At 45.0% G+C, this 21,267-nt stretch overlaps 1 protein-coding gene across 1 annotated transcript in view; it reads left to right on the top strand.

Annotated features, from left to right (window-relative positions):
* The window catches only part of LOC138510498 (zinc finger protein 436-like), a 254,388-nt gene that overhangs the window by 214,121 nt on the left and 19,000 nt on the right, over positions 1-21,267 (top strand). The window contains exon 9 of the mRNA XM_069626193.1: positions 2,449-2,559. Coding sequence (XP_069482294.1) covers positions 2,449-2,559 — 111 coding nt within the window. The remainder of the gene's footprint in view (positions 1-2,448; positions 2,560-21,267) is intronic.

The raw sequence follows: 21,267 nt of genomic DNA, 5'->3' as shown, positions 1-21,267 counted from the left end.
CACCTTTTCCACTGCACACGCATGGTTTGGGCCTCCCGTGTGGCGTCTTGTCACAGTGAATGGGGAAGGTGGTTCTGTAAGAGAGAAGGCCAAATTGCAGGGCCTGGAACTCCATTCCACAAAAACACTCCACAAAAACAAAGTCAAATGTCCTTAATATAGCATCTTCTTGGGGAAACAGATCACAGATGTATAATGTTTATATTTTATTAACAACTAGATAATCAATTTAAAGCTTAGAGGAGTATCTGTTGAATTGAGATATGTAATACCTTCAATTTTCACATTGGGAGGGGGCATGGGTGTCGTGTTGTGTGGGGTGACATGGGTTTGGAGGGGGCTGGGAGTGGGACATGGGTTTCCGGGGGCCACATGGGATTCGGGGGGGGGCCACATGGGTTATCGAGGGATGCGGCAGCCCAAGGCTGTCTGTGTTCGGTGCCCCCAAAACTGTTAAGATGGCCCTGGGGAATGGCATCCCCTTTCTTAAGTCTGCCTTCTATCAGAGGTTGGAAAGGGGGTAGTAATGTCGTTTTTATGGAGGCATATCCCTCCCTAAGTGAGGACTTGTTATGAGCAAGACAAATAAGAAGGTAGTCTATGAAGTTACTCACTGGGCCAGATACTTTTGGCCGAAAATCAGTTGCATCTGAATGTGTCCATTTACATTCGCTTTCTCCATCCCCCTTTTCACATTTGCATAAATAAAGGAGTGTGCGGACCTCAAACTCTCAAACGGCATGTGCCTTGAAAGATGTCACATTCCTATGCACCAGTTGGGAACAGGTGCAGGTGGGTGCACAACGCAAGGCTGGCTCATTTTTGACCCCGCCATGCATTTTTCTGTACTGTCACACTTGCGTTTAGAAATGCTTTTTTTTGTTAAAATTTCAGAATGACGGTTCCTTGCAGGACCTGTCATTGTTGAGCAAATGTGCTCCAAGACCAACATGGCTGCTCGGAGCCTCTAATACATTATTGTGGAGAGCGTGCTCCTGAGACTAATGTATGCAAGGGGACTGGCAAGTGAATCTTTTGCGCTGTCACACAGTCCCCAGTATATGCGCAAGTCCCATTTGTGACTAAGGTGACCTGTGCATTTCTTAAAGTGGTGCAAGGGAAAAAGCGCATAATGAGTCTTTGTTTTACTCGTGCCAGTTTTTCTGAATCTGGCCCACAATTTAATATTCCTTTTGCTTTTTTTTAGATCTTTTATTAAATTCCAGGTATGCTGTTTAAATTCACACATTTGTGGCTGTCAATATCTCCATTTTCCATGAGCTTGGTTGCTTTTCTTCTAAATTGCTCTAATATTTCCCTCCATCCTTCATAATACTCCACACGAATTTCAAGGAAGCCATCACAGTACATGTAAAATTAACAGGCGGGGGTCAAGTCTGAGATTCCTTCTTCAGTTAAAGAAATCATATGTTTGGAGTCTGAAATTAAATGTTTTTTCCAAAAGTACATTTTTTTAAACTGCATCCTGATTGCAAGCCTTGCCTACATCCGTGGCTACCAACCTACAGTCCCTAGGCCTTCCCTCACTCAGTCTGGCTTTCCAGGTGCCTCATGAAATCTAAGCATGTTCATTTTAACTTACAGCTCCTCCTATATGCCCTCCCTCCCATGCTACCCTAAATGTTGTACTGTTGCTTTCATATTTCGTTATTTATATGATCTGATTGTCAGAAAGGCACAGGTCAAGTCCTAAAAAAAAATAAGTAGGCGGATATATTAACATACCAATCAAATGTTGCGTCACCAGAAAGTAGCTTATCAAGGTGCCCTCTGAAAAATGTGGGTTGGACTCGATTGTTCAATTTGCTCTTTCCTGCTCTCCCGATAATCCTCTGTTTCATCACTTTGAAAAGGCATTGCTGTAAATTGGCACATGATAGCCTGAAATAAAATAGAAGCAAGATTTACATGCATTCTATAGGCTTCCTTGGGATCTCCTCTTAAATTATACAAAAAATGAGCCAAGATGTTGTTTCCAAGTGGCGGGCTTCAGAATGTTTTTACCAGGAAGCACTGGTCAGTTTGGAATAAAAGCAGTGTTTCAATGTTTTTTATAGTGGTTGTTGAGTTCAGGGCCATGGTACTTCTTGTTTACGTCACTAAAAAGGCCCTCGCATCTACAGAGTTACCCATTACGCGTTAATACAAAAGGCTCTACCAATTTCTATATTCATGATGGAAGAAAATGGAAGTTCTAGTTCGTTTGTCAATTGAATTTAGGAAATGACACTTCTTTTCCTCTGTTCTTATTTCCTGGTGAATATGAATTCCAGGAATTAAGGGATGTCCTCTTTCATAAATCATGGTGAATTAGCACACTCCAATGGCTTTATTCATGAATGGATTGTGGTTACGATAGCAGTGATTGGTGGTACTTATGTTTGGTGCCGCAATTCCAATACTTTAACCAGATTTTTCCTTTCGTAGGGCATAAGAATAGCACGCAACTTGTACCTTTGATTGTGAAAGAAGAGGGGCTGTTGTATCCCATGGAGCACCAGGACTTGGAGCCAAGTGGAAACGTTAATACACAATCAAGTGAGTGACCATGGCGTGTCTTATAAAACTTTCTGCAAATTGACATCCGAGGATGAATCTCAAACTCTAGCTTTTAAAGTGTTTCAAAGTGAAGTGGATCATATCAGAGGTATCGGGTAATATTATCCCCATAAATATTGTCGCCATACATATAATCACAGGGAAACGGCATAGGCGACATTATTTATGGGGATACTTTATGGGGTCAATGGAAGCAGGATTTACAGGGGGGGGGTCCCCTGCTCCCTTTAAAAAATATGGGGGTTTGCAGGGGTGTCCCGCACAGATTCCACTATGGAACCATATCAGAGAGTGTGGTGTTGAATGCTCTAAGAAATAGACATCACAGTGCCAGCAGTTATTGTTGGGGCTCCATTTAGCAGCGCCTTGTGCAATATAATCCATGAATGTGAGATTTGTAACATGCAATCCCTGTGAACTCTTTGCATTGCTCTGCTGCGCCCAAGACATCCTGGGTCATGTTTTATGATGACAATATACCAAGTCATACATTTTTAAGACGTGAAGGCCACTTCCAAATATGCGTTCCATGTCCCCTCCTTGGATGCTTTTGTTCAAGTAACTCAGTAAGCAATCTTGTCCTGAGCTTAATACAGCTGGACAGTTGATAATTGAGTGTTTCCTTTATACTGTTATAGGTTAATGTCATTCCTGTTCAGTCTTGAAGTGTGGGTAAGGGCACAAAGCATCATGAATTGTCTGAAAGCAATCCATACCACGCATTTGAATCTAACACACTGCTCATAGATAGTTACCCTCACTCCCTCTGTAATCTGGTAAATTAGCTAACATGGTATACATGTGTTTGTACATAAAAGATTATCTTGTGTTTTTGGCTCCAACCACATTTTCTGATTGGTGTTCTAGACAAAAAGTGGACCATACAATTTTGGGGATTCATGACAAGGATGAAACATTAGATCCACAAACCTAATGAAAATCAGTATATGGTTGTATGTATTACTTATTAATCCCATTCATACTGTACTTCCGAGGGTGCTGCCATTTTGAATGATTGATAATAGTACCAGCAGTACTATGTAAAAATCCAATTTTTCCAAAGATCGTTCACCTGAAACTTGTCAATTAAGAATTGTTTATAAAAAGGTCATCACATGCTCCTTTCTCCTTAAAACCTGGACTTCTAAATGGTCATGTAGAGAAAATGTTGTAAAATAGCAAAATAAGAAACACAATAAACTCCCAATGTATACTGGAAACACAAATGCAAGTTGTTTTGTTGGAAAAAGCTTGCTTTAGTTACACATTTTATTTTTTTAATGAGCATACTGGGGAAATATCCCTGTAAAACACTTCCCCTGAAACACCCCTTTCCTCCTCCTTTAAACAGCCGTCCTCTCAAAAACATGTTTTCTCCACCTTGTAAATACCCTCTACCCGTTCCACCTACCTGCCCTTCCTCCATTTGTGCTTACAACTGTTCACAAAAATTGATTCCTTTGTGGTGTAGTGTTTTACTGGTACAAAAAGTGAAAAAGGGCCATATTGCAATGCAACAGGAAGATGACATGTCTGACATAATAAATATACAAAAAGACTACTTGCAAATAGTAAGTCTGATATACTTGACTTCCTGCAATACTAAATATTGGTAAGGATGTTAAGCACAGACAGTGTTGCATCAAGCCAGTGTTCTGGATAGGTCGATCTTCTTGAAATTACTACTTGGTTACGCAAGCCTAGCTACAAAATTGTTTGACTGGATACCACTACTGCTATGGTCATAGTTAAGCTGAGGAAGGCATCTTGAGTGGGAAAGCCTATGGAGAACAACACAGTACATTCTGGCATCTTTTTTAGTCTTGAAACCCACAGAGACAAGCTTTATGCTGTGATGTATTTTTAGTTTTAACCATGCTTGGGGTATACTGTCTGAGCGTAATCCCCAGCCATGTAGTCATTCACATGGGCTCCTACTGTAATGCATTTGATTTATTCAAGCAATAAGTAGAATTTGCAATTGAATGCAGAAAATAATTTTGGTTTTGGATTTGTTGGCTGCACGCCAAACCTTATCTTTATTATGGCATTTGCAGGTAAGTCACGTAAGCCAAGTCACTGTGCCTCATTATGAGAATCGCTGAAAAAAACGCAGTCATTACCGGCATGGTGGTATTGGCGTGTAATGGCTGCACCGCCATGCCGCTAAAGGCCCCCCAATCCCCTGATAGCGCCATCACGGGACCCGATGATACCGCCTCCGCTCAGGAGCAACCCCTTAATAACGGACCCGGCAATACCATCATGGAAATACCGGGTTCGTAATACCGGACCCGGAAGTAACGCCATCGCGCCTGAACGGGAAATGCGCCGATGGCCATCTTAAAAAAACACAATCCATTGCAATCCTCGGCACACAGCAGTGCTACAGAGTGGAGAGCAGGGCCAATCAAACCATCATGTCAAAGGCAACTCGGAAGTCCACCCCCCCCCCGCTTGCGCAAGAAGCGCTTCTCTGACGAGGGGCTCAACATGCTGGCGGATATGCTGGCAGGTCATGCGGAAGAGGTGTTTGACAACAACTTGAAACGCGAAGCCCAACAACTGCGAAAAAAACAAATATGGGAGGAGGTGGCATGGAAGGTGACAGCGGTTGGCACCCCAGCCCCCCGCACGTTGAAAGACTGCAGAAAAGGGTGGGACGATCTACGTCTCTGGGTGCAAAACATACTATCAGCAAACCGCAGGGAGGCCATGGCTACAGGTGGCGGGGACCACTCACCCACTAAATTGATGCGATGGGAGGAGACGTGCAGCACCATGATCAACATGGAATCCATCGAGGGCATTGGAGAAATGGAGACAGGTGTGCCGACATCGAGAGATGGAGGTGAGTGTCCCCACAAACCCCAGAGAACCAAAGCCTGGCGTAGCACAGCAGATGTGAAAGTGAACCAAGGCAGTGCATGGGCCATCATACACACATATACAGATCCATGTGCAGATGGTGGCCCAAACCCTGGCACAATGAAATGCCTGCTACGTGACAATCCCATTACCAACAGACACCCAACACACAGGGATCATTCACATGTCACACATCACGCAAACCGCAATATAACGGTGTGCCACCTGGTAGACATCAGTACAGAATGGAGAGCCCACGGCGTATGCCAATATGCACCCCCCCTGAAAGTACCCTGTTACAAGAATGCAATGCATGAAACATGAAATACTGTACAGCACCAAATCATGCATCTTGCATGTAGCACCTTCACGGATGCCCTGCATCTTTTGTTCCCCCACAGACGCAGAAAGTGCAGGCCAGGACCCTGCCACAAGGACATCGACATCCTCAAAGGGATCGAGGGCCAGACAAGAAGGCACTGAGCCTTCCCCTTCGAGGGCAGCACCAATGTCCAGAGTGCAACCCAGGGCACCAGTACAGCCCAGGCCAGCAGAGGAGGATACTACACCAGCCGATGACACTTCCACTACAGAGTCGACACCAATTGCAGGCGCAGAGGGTGATGGTACGCAGTCTGCTGCCACCAGTTCCATCAGTGAATCAGCAGCCATAGCCCCGCTCAGCGACGTGGAGGTCCAAGCCGAGGAATTCCTGGACATGGACAACAACATTGTATGTCTCCATACCCCAAGCCCACCCCCCAGCATTCCACACAGGGCACTCCAGTATGCCCCATGCAGGTACATGCGGTTGTACTGGGGAGTCCGCATCTGTCCGCCACGTCAGAGGGCAGTCCAGCAATGGGCCACCCTGCCACAGCACCGTCCACCTCCACAGCCCCCACTGACATGGAGGCATGCCTGACGAGGGTTGAGGCCCACCAGGACTCTATGATAGAACTGGTCCACCAGTATGTGGCGGAAGGGGAAAAGACACGCCGTCAGATACGGGAGGCAAATGCGGCTTCCATAATGGCCATGACACCATTGTCATCCGAGACAGTTTAGCCGCGCTGACACAGGTCCTTGGCAGGATTCTAGCCCATATGCAGCAGCAACAACCTGCGCCGGCGGTCACACATCCATCCACCTCCACCCCATCAACCACACCTGCCAGCTCGACTCCCTCAAGCTCTGTGCACATGATGAGGCGCAGCGCATGCCACACGGTCATGCTGCCCCCAGACCCGAAGAAAGGCCGGAAATAGCCGGTCCACCTTGCATGTACTAACTGCCACCTTGGGATGATCATGATTGACACATTGTGTGTGGGATGACAATGGTGAGGGGGGTGGTAGTGTTGGTGGTGTTTTGGGGGTGTAGTTTGGGGGGTATGGAATGTTTGGGGCGTATGGGGTGTTGGGGGGAGGTATAGCGTGTTGGGGTTTTGGGGGGAGAGGGGAGGGCGTGTGAGAGGTGGAGGGATGAATCACAATATTGTTAATTTTTCTAATACACCCGTTGTGTTCAAAATCATATCATGACTGGACATTGTTCATTTCGTGTGTGTTTATTCAATTCATGACAGCGCACAGTGCCCATCTCCCCACACACCCTGTGTCTATGTCCACACGATCCCAGTGCCCAGTATAGTACTAACACATAACCATCAACATCCCTTTGGTTCAGAAGAAATTGTCAATCAGTGATTGGCGCACAGCATGGCCATCTTGTGCATCGCAAACTGCCAGGGGTGCTGCTTCTCCTCCATCATCATCCTCACCCGGTGCATGCAGGTCAATGTCAGGTGGCAGTGGTACGTTTCTCCGGATGCACATGTTGTGCAGCATGGCACAGACCATGGTGATCTTTCCCACCTTCTCAGGCCCGTAAAGGAGTGCTCCACCAGACCTGCTGAGGCAGTGGAACCATGCCTTCAACAGGCCAAAGGTCTGCTCAATCACAACACGGGTACCGGTATGAACCCGATTGTACTCCTCTTTGTGCCTGTTCTGCGGGTTCCGTACAGGGGTAAGTGGCCATGGCTTCAAGGGATAGCCACCATCACCTGTATGGGAGCACAATAGGGTATGTGTGAGTCATTATCTGACCTGACACCTTTAGGAATCACTGCCATGGCTGCAGCTATTTGGTGTTGACATGCACATGTCCCTGGATGTATGCACACAGGTTATTTTGATGCAATGTGTACTGTACTATGGTCTGATGGTGTGGATTGCGTTGTTCAGATGATGCAGGGTTTTCACTTGCATGCTGATGCAGATGTACTGTGGATGCGGAACAATGTCTTGCCACCCATATTTGCGGTGTATGGTACTCTGTACGTATTCCCACTAGCGGCATTGCCACAGGTGTAATCATGTTTTGTCATCCATCGCTTGACATACTCATGGTGGCCTGCTTGTGCGACTGGCATGTTGTCATTGCTGTGCAGCATTGGTCTTATGTATGGCATTGATGTGTCATGTTCAGGTTGGGATGTTCAGGGCAACAGTGTTTAGCTGTAAGTGCATTGTCCACTCACTGCCCAATCTCACCCAGGTGGAGTATACATCCCCCCCCCAATCTCACCCAGGTGGAGTATACACCCCCCAATCCCACCCAGGTGGAGTATGCACCCCCCCAATCTCACCCAGGTGGAGTATGCATCCCCCCCAATCTCACCCAGGTGGAGTATGCGCCCCCCCTTCTCGTTCCCCCACTGCACTGCACTGCCATGGCCCAATCGGGCAATTTACCGAGCAGCCAGGCACGTCGTCCAGCATGTCGCTCCATGTAGCGGGGTAGCGTGGAGTTACACAGCACCATGGCATCAAGTGTAGATCCGCGATATCGGGCGCAACAATGTGTGATTATCTTGCTGGAGTCACATACCATCTGCACATTGATGGAGTGGTATTGCTTGCGATTGTGGTACACCACCTCATTGGCATGAGGGACCACCAATTCTACATAGGTGCAGTCAAGGGCACTGACGCAATTGGGCATGCCTGCCAGTGCCTGGAATGCTACTTTAGTGTCAGCGAGCTCCTGGCCAGTCCTTGGTAGGGAAATGTGGATGCTTGCATGCTTCAGGAGGGCATCCAGCACTTTGGTCAGCATGTGTGAAAAGAGTGGTTGTGATATGCCATGCAGCTTGGCCCACTGTGTGCTGGTAGGTGGCTGTGGCCAGGAAGTGGAGCACAGACACCACCTTCAGTAAAGGAGGGATGGCAGTGCAGATTTCTATCAGGCTGACAATGTCGTCGTGTATCATGTCCACTATGGTGGTGATGGTGTCCCGGTCCAAACGGTACAGGGTGTGGATCTGCATGGGGGTTAGGTTGAATGGACTGGCTCTGATGCGAGGTATTGGTGACTGCCTACGTGGTACCACTGGCTGCACTGGTGGTACTTGCTGGGCCTGACTCACCCTCCTTCTCCTCCTGAGTCTCCTCTGTGCTGCCTCTTGCTGTTGTTGTTGTTGTTGTTGCTGGTGTAGCAGTGCAGGCATGTCCTCCAGCCCCATGATTGCTACAGCAAGTGGGATCATTTTGGTGTTGGAATGGGTGTGGTGTGTGGGTATGCTTCTTTTGTGCTGTGACAGACTCCATTGGCTCCACCTGTGGTGATTGTGTGCACCTGTGGCAGTTGGCTGCACTGCAGGTTCCTATTTACGGGTGGTCCGTGATGCCTGTAATACCGCCATCGTGCAGGCCCTCTTTATCGCCTTCGGGATGCCGCTAAGTGCATGCCCGCATGACTTGTGATGTCCTCCTGTTAGCGGTATCCCGGTATTCCCGCCGCGAAGGGGCACGTGTACGCGCGCATGCCAGTAAGAAGGGGCACAGTACGGGCGGGGGCGCCATTAATGGGTTGTCGGCTCGTAATGGCCCGGACCGGTAATCGATGCCGGTAATACCATTCCGCCTTCCTTTTTTCATTACCTCCATGCTCGTAATGAGGCCCACTGACTGTATTCCCATCTTTCTGGTAAGTATTCGAAGTGCCTTGGTTATAGTAAGTAAAACTGAAATAGCAATAATTGAAAGAACTACAGCACTTCCTGCGAAGCCTGTAGTTGACGTGTGATATGACAGCAGCTTGTATAACTAGGTTAAATGTTTCGGCAATCAGCATTGTCCTTGCTCTCAACACAAACAAGCTTTTAACTTCTCTGAAAAGATGCTGAGCGCTGATACTGGGCCAGTGAGCTGAACAGCTTATTCGGCTGATGGTCTAATCAGCTTTTTGCTTCTGTTAGATATTATGCTAATAATTGGAGTTGACAGCTTATGCTTGGAGAAGTATAAACGGGAAGACTTCAGAAGGCATGGCAGGAGAGTACCTGTGACGAAGTTGGCAGACGAAGACAGGAGGCAGACGGAAGGCTGAAAGGACTATCCAGAGGGAGAAGAACTGGGGACAGTATCTTCTATGAAGAAGGGAGGGGGCCAAGTCCCTCAGTTTTTCTTGCCTACCGTTTGAAACCACTAAATTAGATTTGTGGCTTTTCTGAGGCATTTGAGTCCCCAGGGGACTCTGGCAATTGGCCTTTGAGCATAACTATTATTTTTTGATTGAGCTGTATGAGGAATATCTTTACATTACGACCCAAGATAAAACAGCTCACCACCTAAACTACTATAATCTAGGCTAGCATGTCTATTGTGCTTAGCAGATGCATTAGGAGTGCCTCCCTACTACACTAAAACTATTTATGAGGGTAGCCTGTCTATTGCATCTGGAGGATTTATGAGGGTAGTCTGTCTATTGCACTTGCAAGACTTATGAGGGTAGCCTGTTTATTGCACTTAAAAGATGAATTAGGCTAGCCTGTCTATGGCGCTTGAAGATGAACTAGGATAACTTGTCTTTTGCGCTTAGTAGATATATTAAGGATAACCTTGGTATTGCACCTAGAAGTATGTTCCCATACCTTGGACTTCGGTCCCCCAAGAGGGTTCCCACCACAAGCGCGCTGAGACCATAATAATGGGATAAAGGCGCTATATCAATGACAAACTACTACTACCACCCATCAGCAGATCTTATTCTTAATTGGCTGATGCTGGCACCATGGTCGATCCCAATTGACATTGACTCTTTTTGAAGCATTTGTCCTATTTTCCTGGTTTATGATAAAAAGACCATGGTGGTTTGATATGTGGCATTTGATATTTTTTGGCATTTATTTTGGATTACCGCTCCAGGCATCCAGTCTTCTCCAGCCCACATCTCCCTACCTTCTACAGATAGTGAGTATGATTGAGGTATTAAAACGGCACATGCTTCTATGAAGATTGCCTAGCAAGATTTGATGAGGTTGCCTAGAAGATTCCTAGTGAGGCAGGTAGTTGTTTTTAAGGTGGCTAGGATATCTCTGAGAAGTTAGTTTTGGTCTTGAGTAGACGTAGAGACAATGACAATGATTGCTGCTTATTCATTAATTACATTTTGCATTTTAAGTGTGTTGTGTGTAATGACAATAATAATAGCAATGTTTCTTTATTATTTATTTCTCATCATTAAAAGACTTACATTATACATGAGAGTGTAAGACAAATTCATTACTGAGCGTTTTGTCAGAAGTATTTGAACAGGACATTATATGTGGGGCATCTATTTGAAGTGTTCTGTATGGATGTGTTATAAATGATGCATGCCTTTAATACACATTTAAAGGGTTACTGAAAGGTATGAGCAGTCGACTATCAATAAAATGGTATCCTATTATTTCATCGCCCGGAGAATTAACGACAAAAAATACTGCAAGGCTATCTCAACGCACGCACTATGACGCACTAAACGTATTTCCTTTGCAGTATCCATTGCTGGGTTATAGCCTGGAACTTGTCCATAGTTGCCATTGGACGTTATTTTCCTTTTTTTTTCTTGCCGGCACATGAAGCACCAAGAGTACACAGTACCAGTTGACGGACAATCTGCAGGCACCATTAAGTACTGCATATTCTCACTGATATATGCATCACAACGTATGCGCACCCCTTTGCAAACTGGTCCTGACGCTGCTGACTTTGGCAGGCAGGTTTCCTGGGCATATTTGTCGGGGAGGGCCTCCCTCTCAGGGAATCCCTTGTAATTAATTTCTCTATATGCTGGGCAGGATGGTTTTCTATTAAGCCCCCCCCCCCCCACAGCTCTCCTTACTGTCCTTCACAGTAGCTGCAGCTCCACTCTCTTTTGTCCTTTTTCCTGTATATTTCTGGTTTTCCTCGTCGCCAATTGTTGTAAAGCATCTCTGTAGTCATCAGAACCCAGCACTCATACACAGACCTGCTGTGGAGTCTTAGATTGGTCCAGGTAAGGCTTTATCATACAGTATGTACATAATCCAGTTACTCTTGGGTATATACAGTCACATATGGAACAGGACAGGAACATGTATATAAATTAACAGTACTAACAGAGGAGTAGACCCACCGGCCATCCTATCATCCGAGCTCAGGCCCACAACTGACACTCTCAGAACATTCACACACATATCCACCCAACATTCTCCTGAGCTGCATTCATGCATCAAAATTCTATTAGAAATCACTCCTCTCCAGTGGCAAGACAAGGCCTACAATATAACAGGATCGTTGAACATTCTTCGCATTGTTTTGGATGAATGGCAATTTGGGCAATTTGTTTTGGGCCGTTTGTACCACCTTTTTAACACAAAACTGGGCTGGGTGGAGGAATAGACCCCTGCACCCTCTTTGAACCCCTCACACGCCTTCCTATATACCTTGCCCTAATTTACCTTCTATATTTTTAAATGTATGCTTTTGATGGACCCCTTCATTTTGCTTTAAGCTGGGTGCCCCTTCCACCAAACACCATTCAGTCGTGCCCACCCCCATTTGGACCTCAGCTTCCACCTTCACTGCTTCTAAACCAAGCCCTCTACCCCCATGTATTTGTCCTTTTTTAACTCTTTCTTCCCTATTGCTGTCTCTTAACTGGATTTGAGTTATTGGGTTTTAAGTGGGATTTCACTCGTTTTTCATTTTTTGAATGTGTTCATTCATTCATTTTATTTTTAGGGGCATGATGCCGGTCTTGTGATGCTAGCTGGTAAAGCAATTTTATTTCAGGTTATTTTATGTCATATATTGTTATGTCGTTCCACATTAATGTCAAGCGCTTTGAAGCAGGCATAAGGTGGGTGATAAAACTCCCCAGAACACCCAAATAAATACATACACAGAAGCAGCACTCCGTTTATGAAAAGGGCCAAAATCCTAAAGAAAACATAAGCTGCTAAGCAATACTCTACACCCCTCTTTGGACCTAGGATCCACATGCTTCCTCCTATTAAAATGACACGGTAAAGCAGTCAAGGATGAGAAATATAGAGAAGGCTGGATTTTACCGATGAACTCCGAGAAGAGCCCAGCCTCACACACTACTGTAATGGTCCCCATGAAGTCCCTAGCAGGCCTCAAGAATTTTGAGGGAGCGCGGTCCAGAGCTTTTCTCCCAGAGGAGCCATGGTTCAAAACCATTTAAAAGTGCCATAGCTCCGCCCAGCTTTCCGGTCTGAAGAACTTGGTCTTTCGTGACGTTTTGGGCTCAGGGGAACAGGGAATAAGAAGGACTCTACTCTCCTGTTTTATTCGGCATAGTTTTAACGTGTCCGCCTGGGCTCACGATAACGCCATGGCATTGTGCAGGGCTTAAAAGCCTTAGCACTGCCGAGCTAAAGACCGTGCTAGAGCCTTAAATATTTTTCAATAAATGACAAGCCTAGGGGCTCTTAGACTACTATGGTGATTTGGCATGGAATAAAAACTTTGTGAGAAAACAGAAATGTTGCTCTTTTTTCAGGGAGTCGCAAACATTTAAAAAATTGCACTTCTTACATAGAAGCACTACTCACTTTTTTTATTAAAGGGATTTTCAGGTGTACAAGCTGCCCAGACGATCATTTCTCTTGATGAGGGTCTATTTGGCAACACATTCACTTCTGTCTCACACCCATTATAAACACTTTGCCTGAGGGGCCTGGGCCCTTCAGTACTGATCATTGGGTGCACTGGTGATCACGCTGATTGTTTGCAGCCGGAAAGAGTCCCGTCCTGATCCTCAGTCCAGTGAGGTGGGCTTATTGGGGAATAAAGTGTTAACAAAGCGTGTGATAGCCTTACAGTAACAGTCATGTAACACATGCAATATTACCCACTTTTTCCGGATGACAACTTTGGCAAATGCTTTATTTTTTCTGCCTTTTTTAACACAAAAATATAGATGGTAAGTTAGGGTAAGGTATATAGGAAGGGGTGGGCGGGGTGGAACGAGGTTGTGGGGGTCTCTTCCTCCACCCACCTCAATTTTTGTGGTAAAAGGGCAGTACAATCGTGCCAAAAAGAAATTGGCGAAATTGCCATTCATCCAAAGAAAATGTGAAGAATGTTCATAGGATATATGATATGATACAAGTAATTTATGGCGCACCTGTACACACAAGTGTTTCCAGGCGCAACAAGACAAGGGAGGGAAGACAGATGGAGGACAAGACAAATGATTTTACTAGACTCGAGAAGGAAGGTATTTTGGAAGAGAGAGAGTTGGATGTAGTACGGGACCCGGCTTCAGAAAGCCTTGTGGACGATGCAGAGGGTCTTGAATGTGATTGTTGCAGCCACCGGGAGCCGGTGGAGATATTCCAGGGCTGGAGAGATATGGTACCTGGGCTTGAGGCCAAGGATACTTCTTGCAGTCCTGTTCTGGATTAGTTCCAGAGTGCGGAGAGTAGAGGAAGGAAGTTTGAGAAAGAGGCTGTTGCAGTAGCCCAGCCTAGAGCAGTCCAGCCTAGAGAGAACCAGGGCTTGAGAGAGAGTGAGCTTCTGAGGGAAACTTAGAAAAGGAAGAATACCTCTGAGGAGGTGCAGCTGGTAGTGGGCTTTCTTGGCAAGGTCCGTGATATGCGGAGAGTAGGAAAGGGTGGAGTCGAAGATGACACCAAGGTTTTTTTTATCTCACAGGAAGGTGAAGGAGAGAGCCCAAGGTTGGCAGCCAGAGTGAAAGAGGGAAAGCAGAAGCAGGGGTCCCAATGAGAAGAATCTCCATCTTACTGGCATTAAGGCAGAGGTCGTTGGAAGCGCACCAATCCTGGATTGCGGATAGACTGTCCAGAATGAATGAGTGAGAGAGGAGAGAAGGCTGAAGTGAGCCTGAAGGAGAGCCGAGTGTCATCCGCATAACACTGAAAGTTAGAGGAGAAGGTAGAGATTGTAGGGCCAGGGTGAGAGATTAAAGCCCTGGGGAACACCACAAGTGGAGAGAAAGGACCCAAGTTGGACCTAGGAGGGTTGGTCCAGGAGGAAGGAGGTCAGCCACTCCAGAGCCTGATCCGTGATGCCCAGGTTCTCACAGAGTTGCTTGATCAGGATGGAGTGGTTGACCGCGTCAAAAGCAGAGGAAAGGTCAAGGAGGATGAGGACAGAAAGAAAGATGGGGTCACGATTAGCAAACAGATCTTCACAGGTGTTCAGGAGAGCAGTTTCTGTGCCTCTGGTTGCTCTGAAGCACACATGCAGTTCCTACAGCTCTCTTACACAAAATGAACTGAGCAACGACTATAATCTCAGATAATATATTATCCAAATATCAAAAAATTCCCCCTTCTTTCTGAGTGCTAGGGTCCACAGATCCAAAGCAGCCTGTCCTACCTTTTATCATACAACTACATTAATCTATCACATAGTGTAGTGTAGAGTGGGCCACAACTGGCCTCCTGATTTGGCAGTCCTGATTTAGTATTTTAGAGTTTACAATTATGTTAAAGATAATCCCAAGTCAAAAAGCCACCATTTTTTAATTGGGTGGGTGAAGTTCATAGGCATTAAGGCAGTACCTCATAAGACCACCAAGAAGAGCAATTAATAAACTAATATCATTTACCTTTACATCCAGGTGCCAGGGATAACCACATTTTAATTCTGTCTATCCCCCTCACTCCCCTGCCTTTTGTTACTAACAACATTTACCTACTCGCACGTCTTAATCATGGACTAGGCCTTTTTATGGAGCCGTCTTGGCATTCCCATTATTACAATTAGGTAACTTACCTTCCATACCATGAATAGACATTGCATCTATTTTAGCTCTACATATGTGCCAGGAAGGCCAGGGCACGCCTTAGAGGCCCTCAAACCCCAAACACAACTTGATCCTCAACCTATTATATTTCTAAAGCTGCTTTGGAATCCCAATATATATGTTAGCTCAACACATACCTTTCTTATGTCTCTAGAAGATAGTCTACATACAGTGGACTAAAATGAATGCATCCACACTAATACAAAGCATTTCCCTCCCGTCCTGACTACCTCTTCCCAATTCTTCCACAACCTCCTTCCCCACTTTCCCTCCACTTAGTTCGCGCTGGCTCTCCTTTCCAGTAGGCAAGAGTCTGGCTTCCCCTCGAGCGGACACAACACACCTTGGACAAGGATCAGTACTTTTTGGTTATTTTATGCAGTAGGAAAGCATAGTAACATAACATACCATACTTATGCCCTTTTCAAGCTGCTGGCAAACAGGAGGTGAATCAGCCAAATAGACTACAATGCGAAGGAGCTCCTATTTGAAGGAGAGATTAGAGCAAAGTACCTGCTGGTGGCTTTAACCCAGAAGCTGGCAGGATCCAGGGGATACTGAAGAAAGAGAACAGGAGAATCTCCTGCTGGAGGCGCTGTCCCATATGCTGGTTGTTTCTCCAAAGCCACCAGAGCTAAAGAGAAGCTATGACCATGTGACTCTGATAAGAGTCTTTGGCGGGCTGAAGCTTGACAAAAACCCCAACTAAGTTGAAAGAACATCCTTCCCAAAGAGACTCCTTAGCAAAGTGGGGGAAAACCACAAGGGCTTGCCTCAGTACGACCGTATTACAAGGCTACAAGAAACCCAGAAGATTGTTAATCATCTGTCAACGCCAGGTACAGAAGTGTGCTCTGGCACTTAACACCACCCGTCCCACTCTAACCCACGCTTTCCTACCCCAAACCTACCACATTCCGGATTACCCACACCGTACTCCACACCTGTCAATCTCCAGATGGTGCTGACTTTATCCTCCCCTAAGCTTCTCGTTTCCTTCCCCCCACATGTCCCACTGGGTGGCGCTAGCGATTAACTCAAAATTGCAGAAGAATGACTTGTAGTCTTCTCCTTTGACATACTATTAAAGCAGGAACATGGGTGGTACCGGGAATTCCCCTTGTACCTGCTGTGGAAGCACAGTTTGACTGTTGACCAACCTACTCATGATGCTGGTTAGGATTACCACAGATTTTTGGGTTGAACTTCTTTGGATTCTGCTCAGCAGGAACGGTGGGCTCTTTGATGGTAGGCTGTTGTTGGGTCTGGGGATAGTGTTTGCCTCTCTGGGACCTTTGTTGCTTGATCAGTCACTGTAGCTCGACCTCGCTGCTGGAACAGGACTTCTCGCTGACCCGTTAGTCAGGATTGGATACCCACAGCCTCAATCTGGCATCTACCCTAGGTCTTGTGGCCAGGGCAAAGGAACCAACACAGTCACGGTAGTCGGTCTTGGTTCTGTCGAATGTGGTTCAGGTAGAGTTGAATCCTAAAATTGGCTACCAGTATGAGAGTGAAAAAATTAACAACTTAAGTAACAGCAGGGGCAAAGTTCCTTTGGGTCTTCCCACTCCCCATTCAGTCCAGGATGTGACAAAGTCTGTCAGAATACCAAAAACAAAAGGCAAAGTGCCCAAAATCTGCTGGTGAACCAGGGAAAAGAAACCTCTTACAAGGTTCTTGGTTTGGGCTCTCACTGGCCCTGTTCTGTTGTCCAGTAAGTTACCATAATTTCTTTCTTAAAGTTGTAGGTTTTTAGTGAGCTTAAGTCTTCTTCCTCTGAACGTGGGGTACCTCCTGCCGAAACCCACATGTCCTGGCCTGGTAAAAGTCTTAAGGTCTCTTACAAAAAATGTAAGTAATGTAGGGTGGTCTTCCACAGGGTTCGTCATTACAGGGTCTTGGAACTCTGCTCTTGCCTGACCACCTCCCTGCTCTACGGTCCTGATCCTTCAGACACTCTGTGGTTGCCCCTGGCGTAACCTTCCTGGGCCCTCTGTGAGAATACACCATCTTGCACCTTCGCCTGCCATGAGGTCTGCCCTGGATTTACCTAGTCTGCCATAATCTTCCTGTTCTTAATCCCTACAGTTTCCTGTCATTCTACCAGCTTCTCAGGTTGCGTGGGTCTATCTCCCCCTCCATTTATTTTTATCAACCTCCATAGATCGTGCTGGCTCTATCCCCCTCACCCCCCAAGCTTCTATCCTCCTTCTCCCCATCTTCTCTCTCTTTCTCTCCCTCTCTCTCTCTCTCTGCTACTAACATCTCCAACCCTCTCTTCCATATGTTATCAATTCCTCCCCCAACCAACCACTGTATTCCTCTCCCTTGCCAGCTCTCTATTCCTGGCCCTATTAGAGCAGCCCACTCCTTTTTCTGAATGTCCTCTGCAAGCAATGCCAGAGAACGCCAGAACCTCCTGGCGCCTGCGAGAGCCCTCAAGTGAGGTCACGCAAGGTTCCATAAAGGGCCCTTGATGTCTCATAGGTTTTGATGTGGGACAGGCATTTTCTGTGCACTATACTTTCTGTTTTGCCTGGAGCATTCGAAGCACTAGTTCTTTAAAGGGACAGTGCTTCTACAAGAATGCTGCTGAAAAGAGTGAGTACTGGGATTGAATGTCTGCTGGAAGTGGATGGGTGGTGGATCACTCTCAAGCCAAGATGCCCCCTTCATCCTTTTCTTTATGGCCAGACTTCTTGTTATTATTTGTGTGACTGTCCTACAGAGGGGACTAAATGAGGGTGATCAGAAGGTCCTCCGCAAACCACCCCCTTGCCCATCATCATCTGGCTTGGGGAAGTACCCAGTCTCCTTGGCTCCTTTGTCACCTCACTGGAAATAACGAGACAGATGATGACAAAGCGATCTTTGGCTTATCGACCGAGGCCTTACAACCTCACTCAGAATGTGATCTCCATTGAAGGAGACAGGATTAAAACTTAACGTGATGTATAATACACAGCGAAAACACTGAGGTCCATAATAAAATAGCTATATATACTTGACATAGAGTTGGTAGTTAAGATATTTAGATTATGACCTAATACAGAACATTCCCCAATGATACGGTACAAATAAAGAGTAGATGAGCAATATGCAGCTCATAATGATACTTGATCTTTTGAGTTATATCATTAGTACCCAGCATGATCCTTTTTCTCCCGTAGTATCTACTTGAATGCACAGAAATGTTATTATTGACCATTACACAGATCACAATTAGATCGTGATTTAACATTAAATCAACACCAGGCCAGTGGATGGTTCAACCTACTGAACTACTCTATTTTGAAACGCAAACACCACTGAGAATCCAATAATGTTACGCGCCCCCATCTTTTAATATCTTTAAAATGGGGTGTTTTGGTACCTGGACACTCTCTAATGTGGTAAGAGGATTGTCCTCCTAAGTATAAATATCTTAAACACCCCTGCCCACTCACTCGCTGGTTGGAATAATTCGAGAGACTACAAGACACCACAGCAGCAGCGCTACCATCCCCTCTCCTCTCACCCCGGACTGAGTCGTCCAACCCGGAATTAACCTCCCTCCAATAGTAAACCATCAAGCCACTAAGCCAAAGCTCTCAACTCACACGCTTTTGGCGGGTGTCACCCGCCTTGTAAAGGGCTGACTCACCCTCCAAGCCTCCTGCACGCCCATTGATTCCAATGGGCGTCTCACCCGCCAAAAACAAAATCGGGTGATTTCACCCGCCTTTGCAACACAAATGGTTGAGAGCTATGACTAAGCCAATATGTGCTATAATGTATTCTGGAATATATGTAATGTCTGATGTACTGTCATAAGTTAAAATGCCAATAAAATGTTACGTTGAAAAAAAATAAACACCCCTGAACCAGTTTTATTAAATTACCCAAGTCGGCAAAAATACACACACGTCATTGTCATGACGCATTGTTTACATCATGATGTCATCACACGTTCATAGGTGATGATGTCATCAGTAAACGCTGCAATATCTAGCGGCCATCTTTTTTTGAAAATAAATCGCACATGAGGCGAATTGCAGCGTGGTGATACAAGGAAGGAACCTGTCGCTTTGGAAACAAAGGTAAGCTTAATACCTAGCCGTCCCTTATTCTGTGCTAATTCCACACCTATAGAGCCTCATACAGATTCATCCTTTTATTATAGTTGGAAAGATCATGCTGGATTGATGTACTTCAGAATGCACATCGCCTTAACTTCAACCATACACTCCAAAGGGCTGATGCAGACCAAAATGTTATTTCCCATTGATAAGCTAAGCTTCGATTACATTTGGATATTATTTCCTTACACTGGAACAGTCTAATCTAACACTGATACTGCTGCATATCCATAGGGATCCAACGTTCTACATATGAATAGGAGAGTATTACCATTCAGGAATTGAAGAACAATTGTAAATCAACCCGAATCCTAAATCGCTCTATACAACTCTTTGCCAACCATTCGTAAAATGCTCTTATTCACAAATCCTGAACGGCTATAGAATTACTAGGAAATTACAATTTTTACTACTTGTACTATTTTTAACATCATAATGTACCCTCTCCCTTAGGAAGAGTCGTTATGGTCTGCTTTAAATATGCAAGCTACATAAAAATAGAAGACCCTTTCCGATATTAGAAACATTTCAATTGGTTCCGCGCCTTAGAATCACAAAGTTTACTAATAATCTATTTCCTCATGAGTGAAGTTAAATGGAAAGTATAACATTAATCTCAAAGACCCAATTAATTAAACCAGAAATCGCCTACGTATCATTTTAGCTGATACAAATAGTTATCTAGATCAGAATAATGGGTAACTGATTCTGTGATTATCTTGTTTTGGTAGTATGCTTCCTACTAGTAACCCATACTAATCAGACAACTAATTGGGACAACAACCAAAAGCAACTAAAAAGATAAAGAACGATTTGGTTAAGGTTTTGAGACCTTGTTAATATCTAAGATGATAAGGTCAAATCTCAATCAATGTTTTGTTGACACAGCTAAACTTAATTTTGTGACAATAGTTTTTCAAAGTGCAATATCAATAATTATATATTTTCTTTGAATTTTTGTTCTAGAAATATTGTGAATGTATATACTTGCCCCTGAAGAAGAGAACTTTTCTCGAAACGCCTTGGGTTACATGAATATTGACATTCTTATGTTTAAATTGAAAAATGAAAGCCATTGTGTATTTTGTGTGATAATTATCTTGACAAGAAAAACTGAATGTGGTATACAAAGTGTTACATAGAATAGTATCAAATATTACTCTTAACAGTTGGGCTCATACTTGGAGCCATTGAAAGTGTCAGGGGACGGGAGTTCCTTAATTAGGAACTTTTTTTCTGTTCTTGTGATTTACAACCCATATGCCAGGGTTGATTGTTATCTCCCCTGCACCTAAAGTTCATTCAAGTGGCATTGGTCCAAATATTACTTAGAACTCAAGGTTTGTTTAAACACAGGAGTGCATAGTGAATTAATTGGTTGACCTCACTGGAAATCCCCAGAATCAGGGTAAGGTATTGGTCACAGTGCACTTGAAGATTCCATATATGTGTGCAATTTAGCATTTGCATGCACATATTATTAATGATAAACAGTCACTGCAGTGAACCTATGTATTTTTATAATGTCCATTACTAAGATTATGGGCCTCATTACAAATATGCCGGTCCGGAAATAGCTCTGGCGGTC

The sequence above is a fragment of the Ambystoma mexicanum genome, chromosome 6p (assembly GCF_040938575.1).
Source record: "Ambystoma mexicanum isolate Mex_15411 chromosome 6p, UKY_AmexF1_1, whole genome shotgun sequence".
NCBI lineage: Eukaryota > Metazoa > Chordata > Amphibia > Caudata > Ambystomatidae > Ambystoma > Ambystoma mexicanum.
This window is presented reverse-complemented; position numbering and strand designations above follow the sequence as displayed.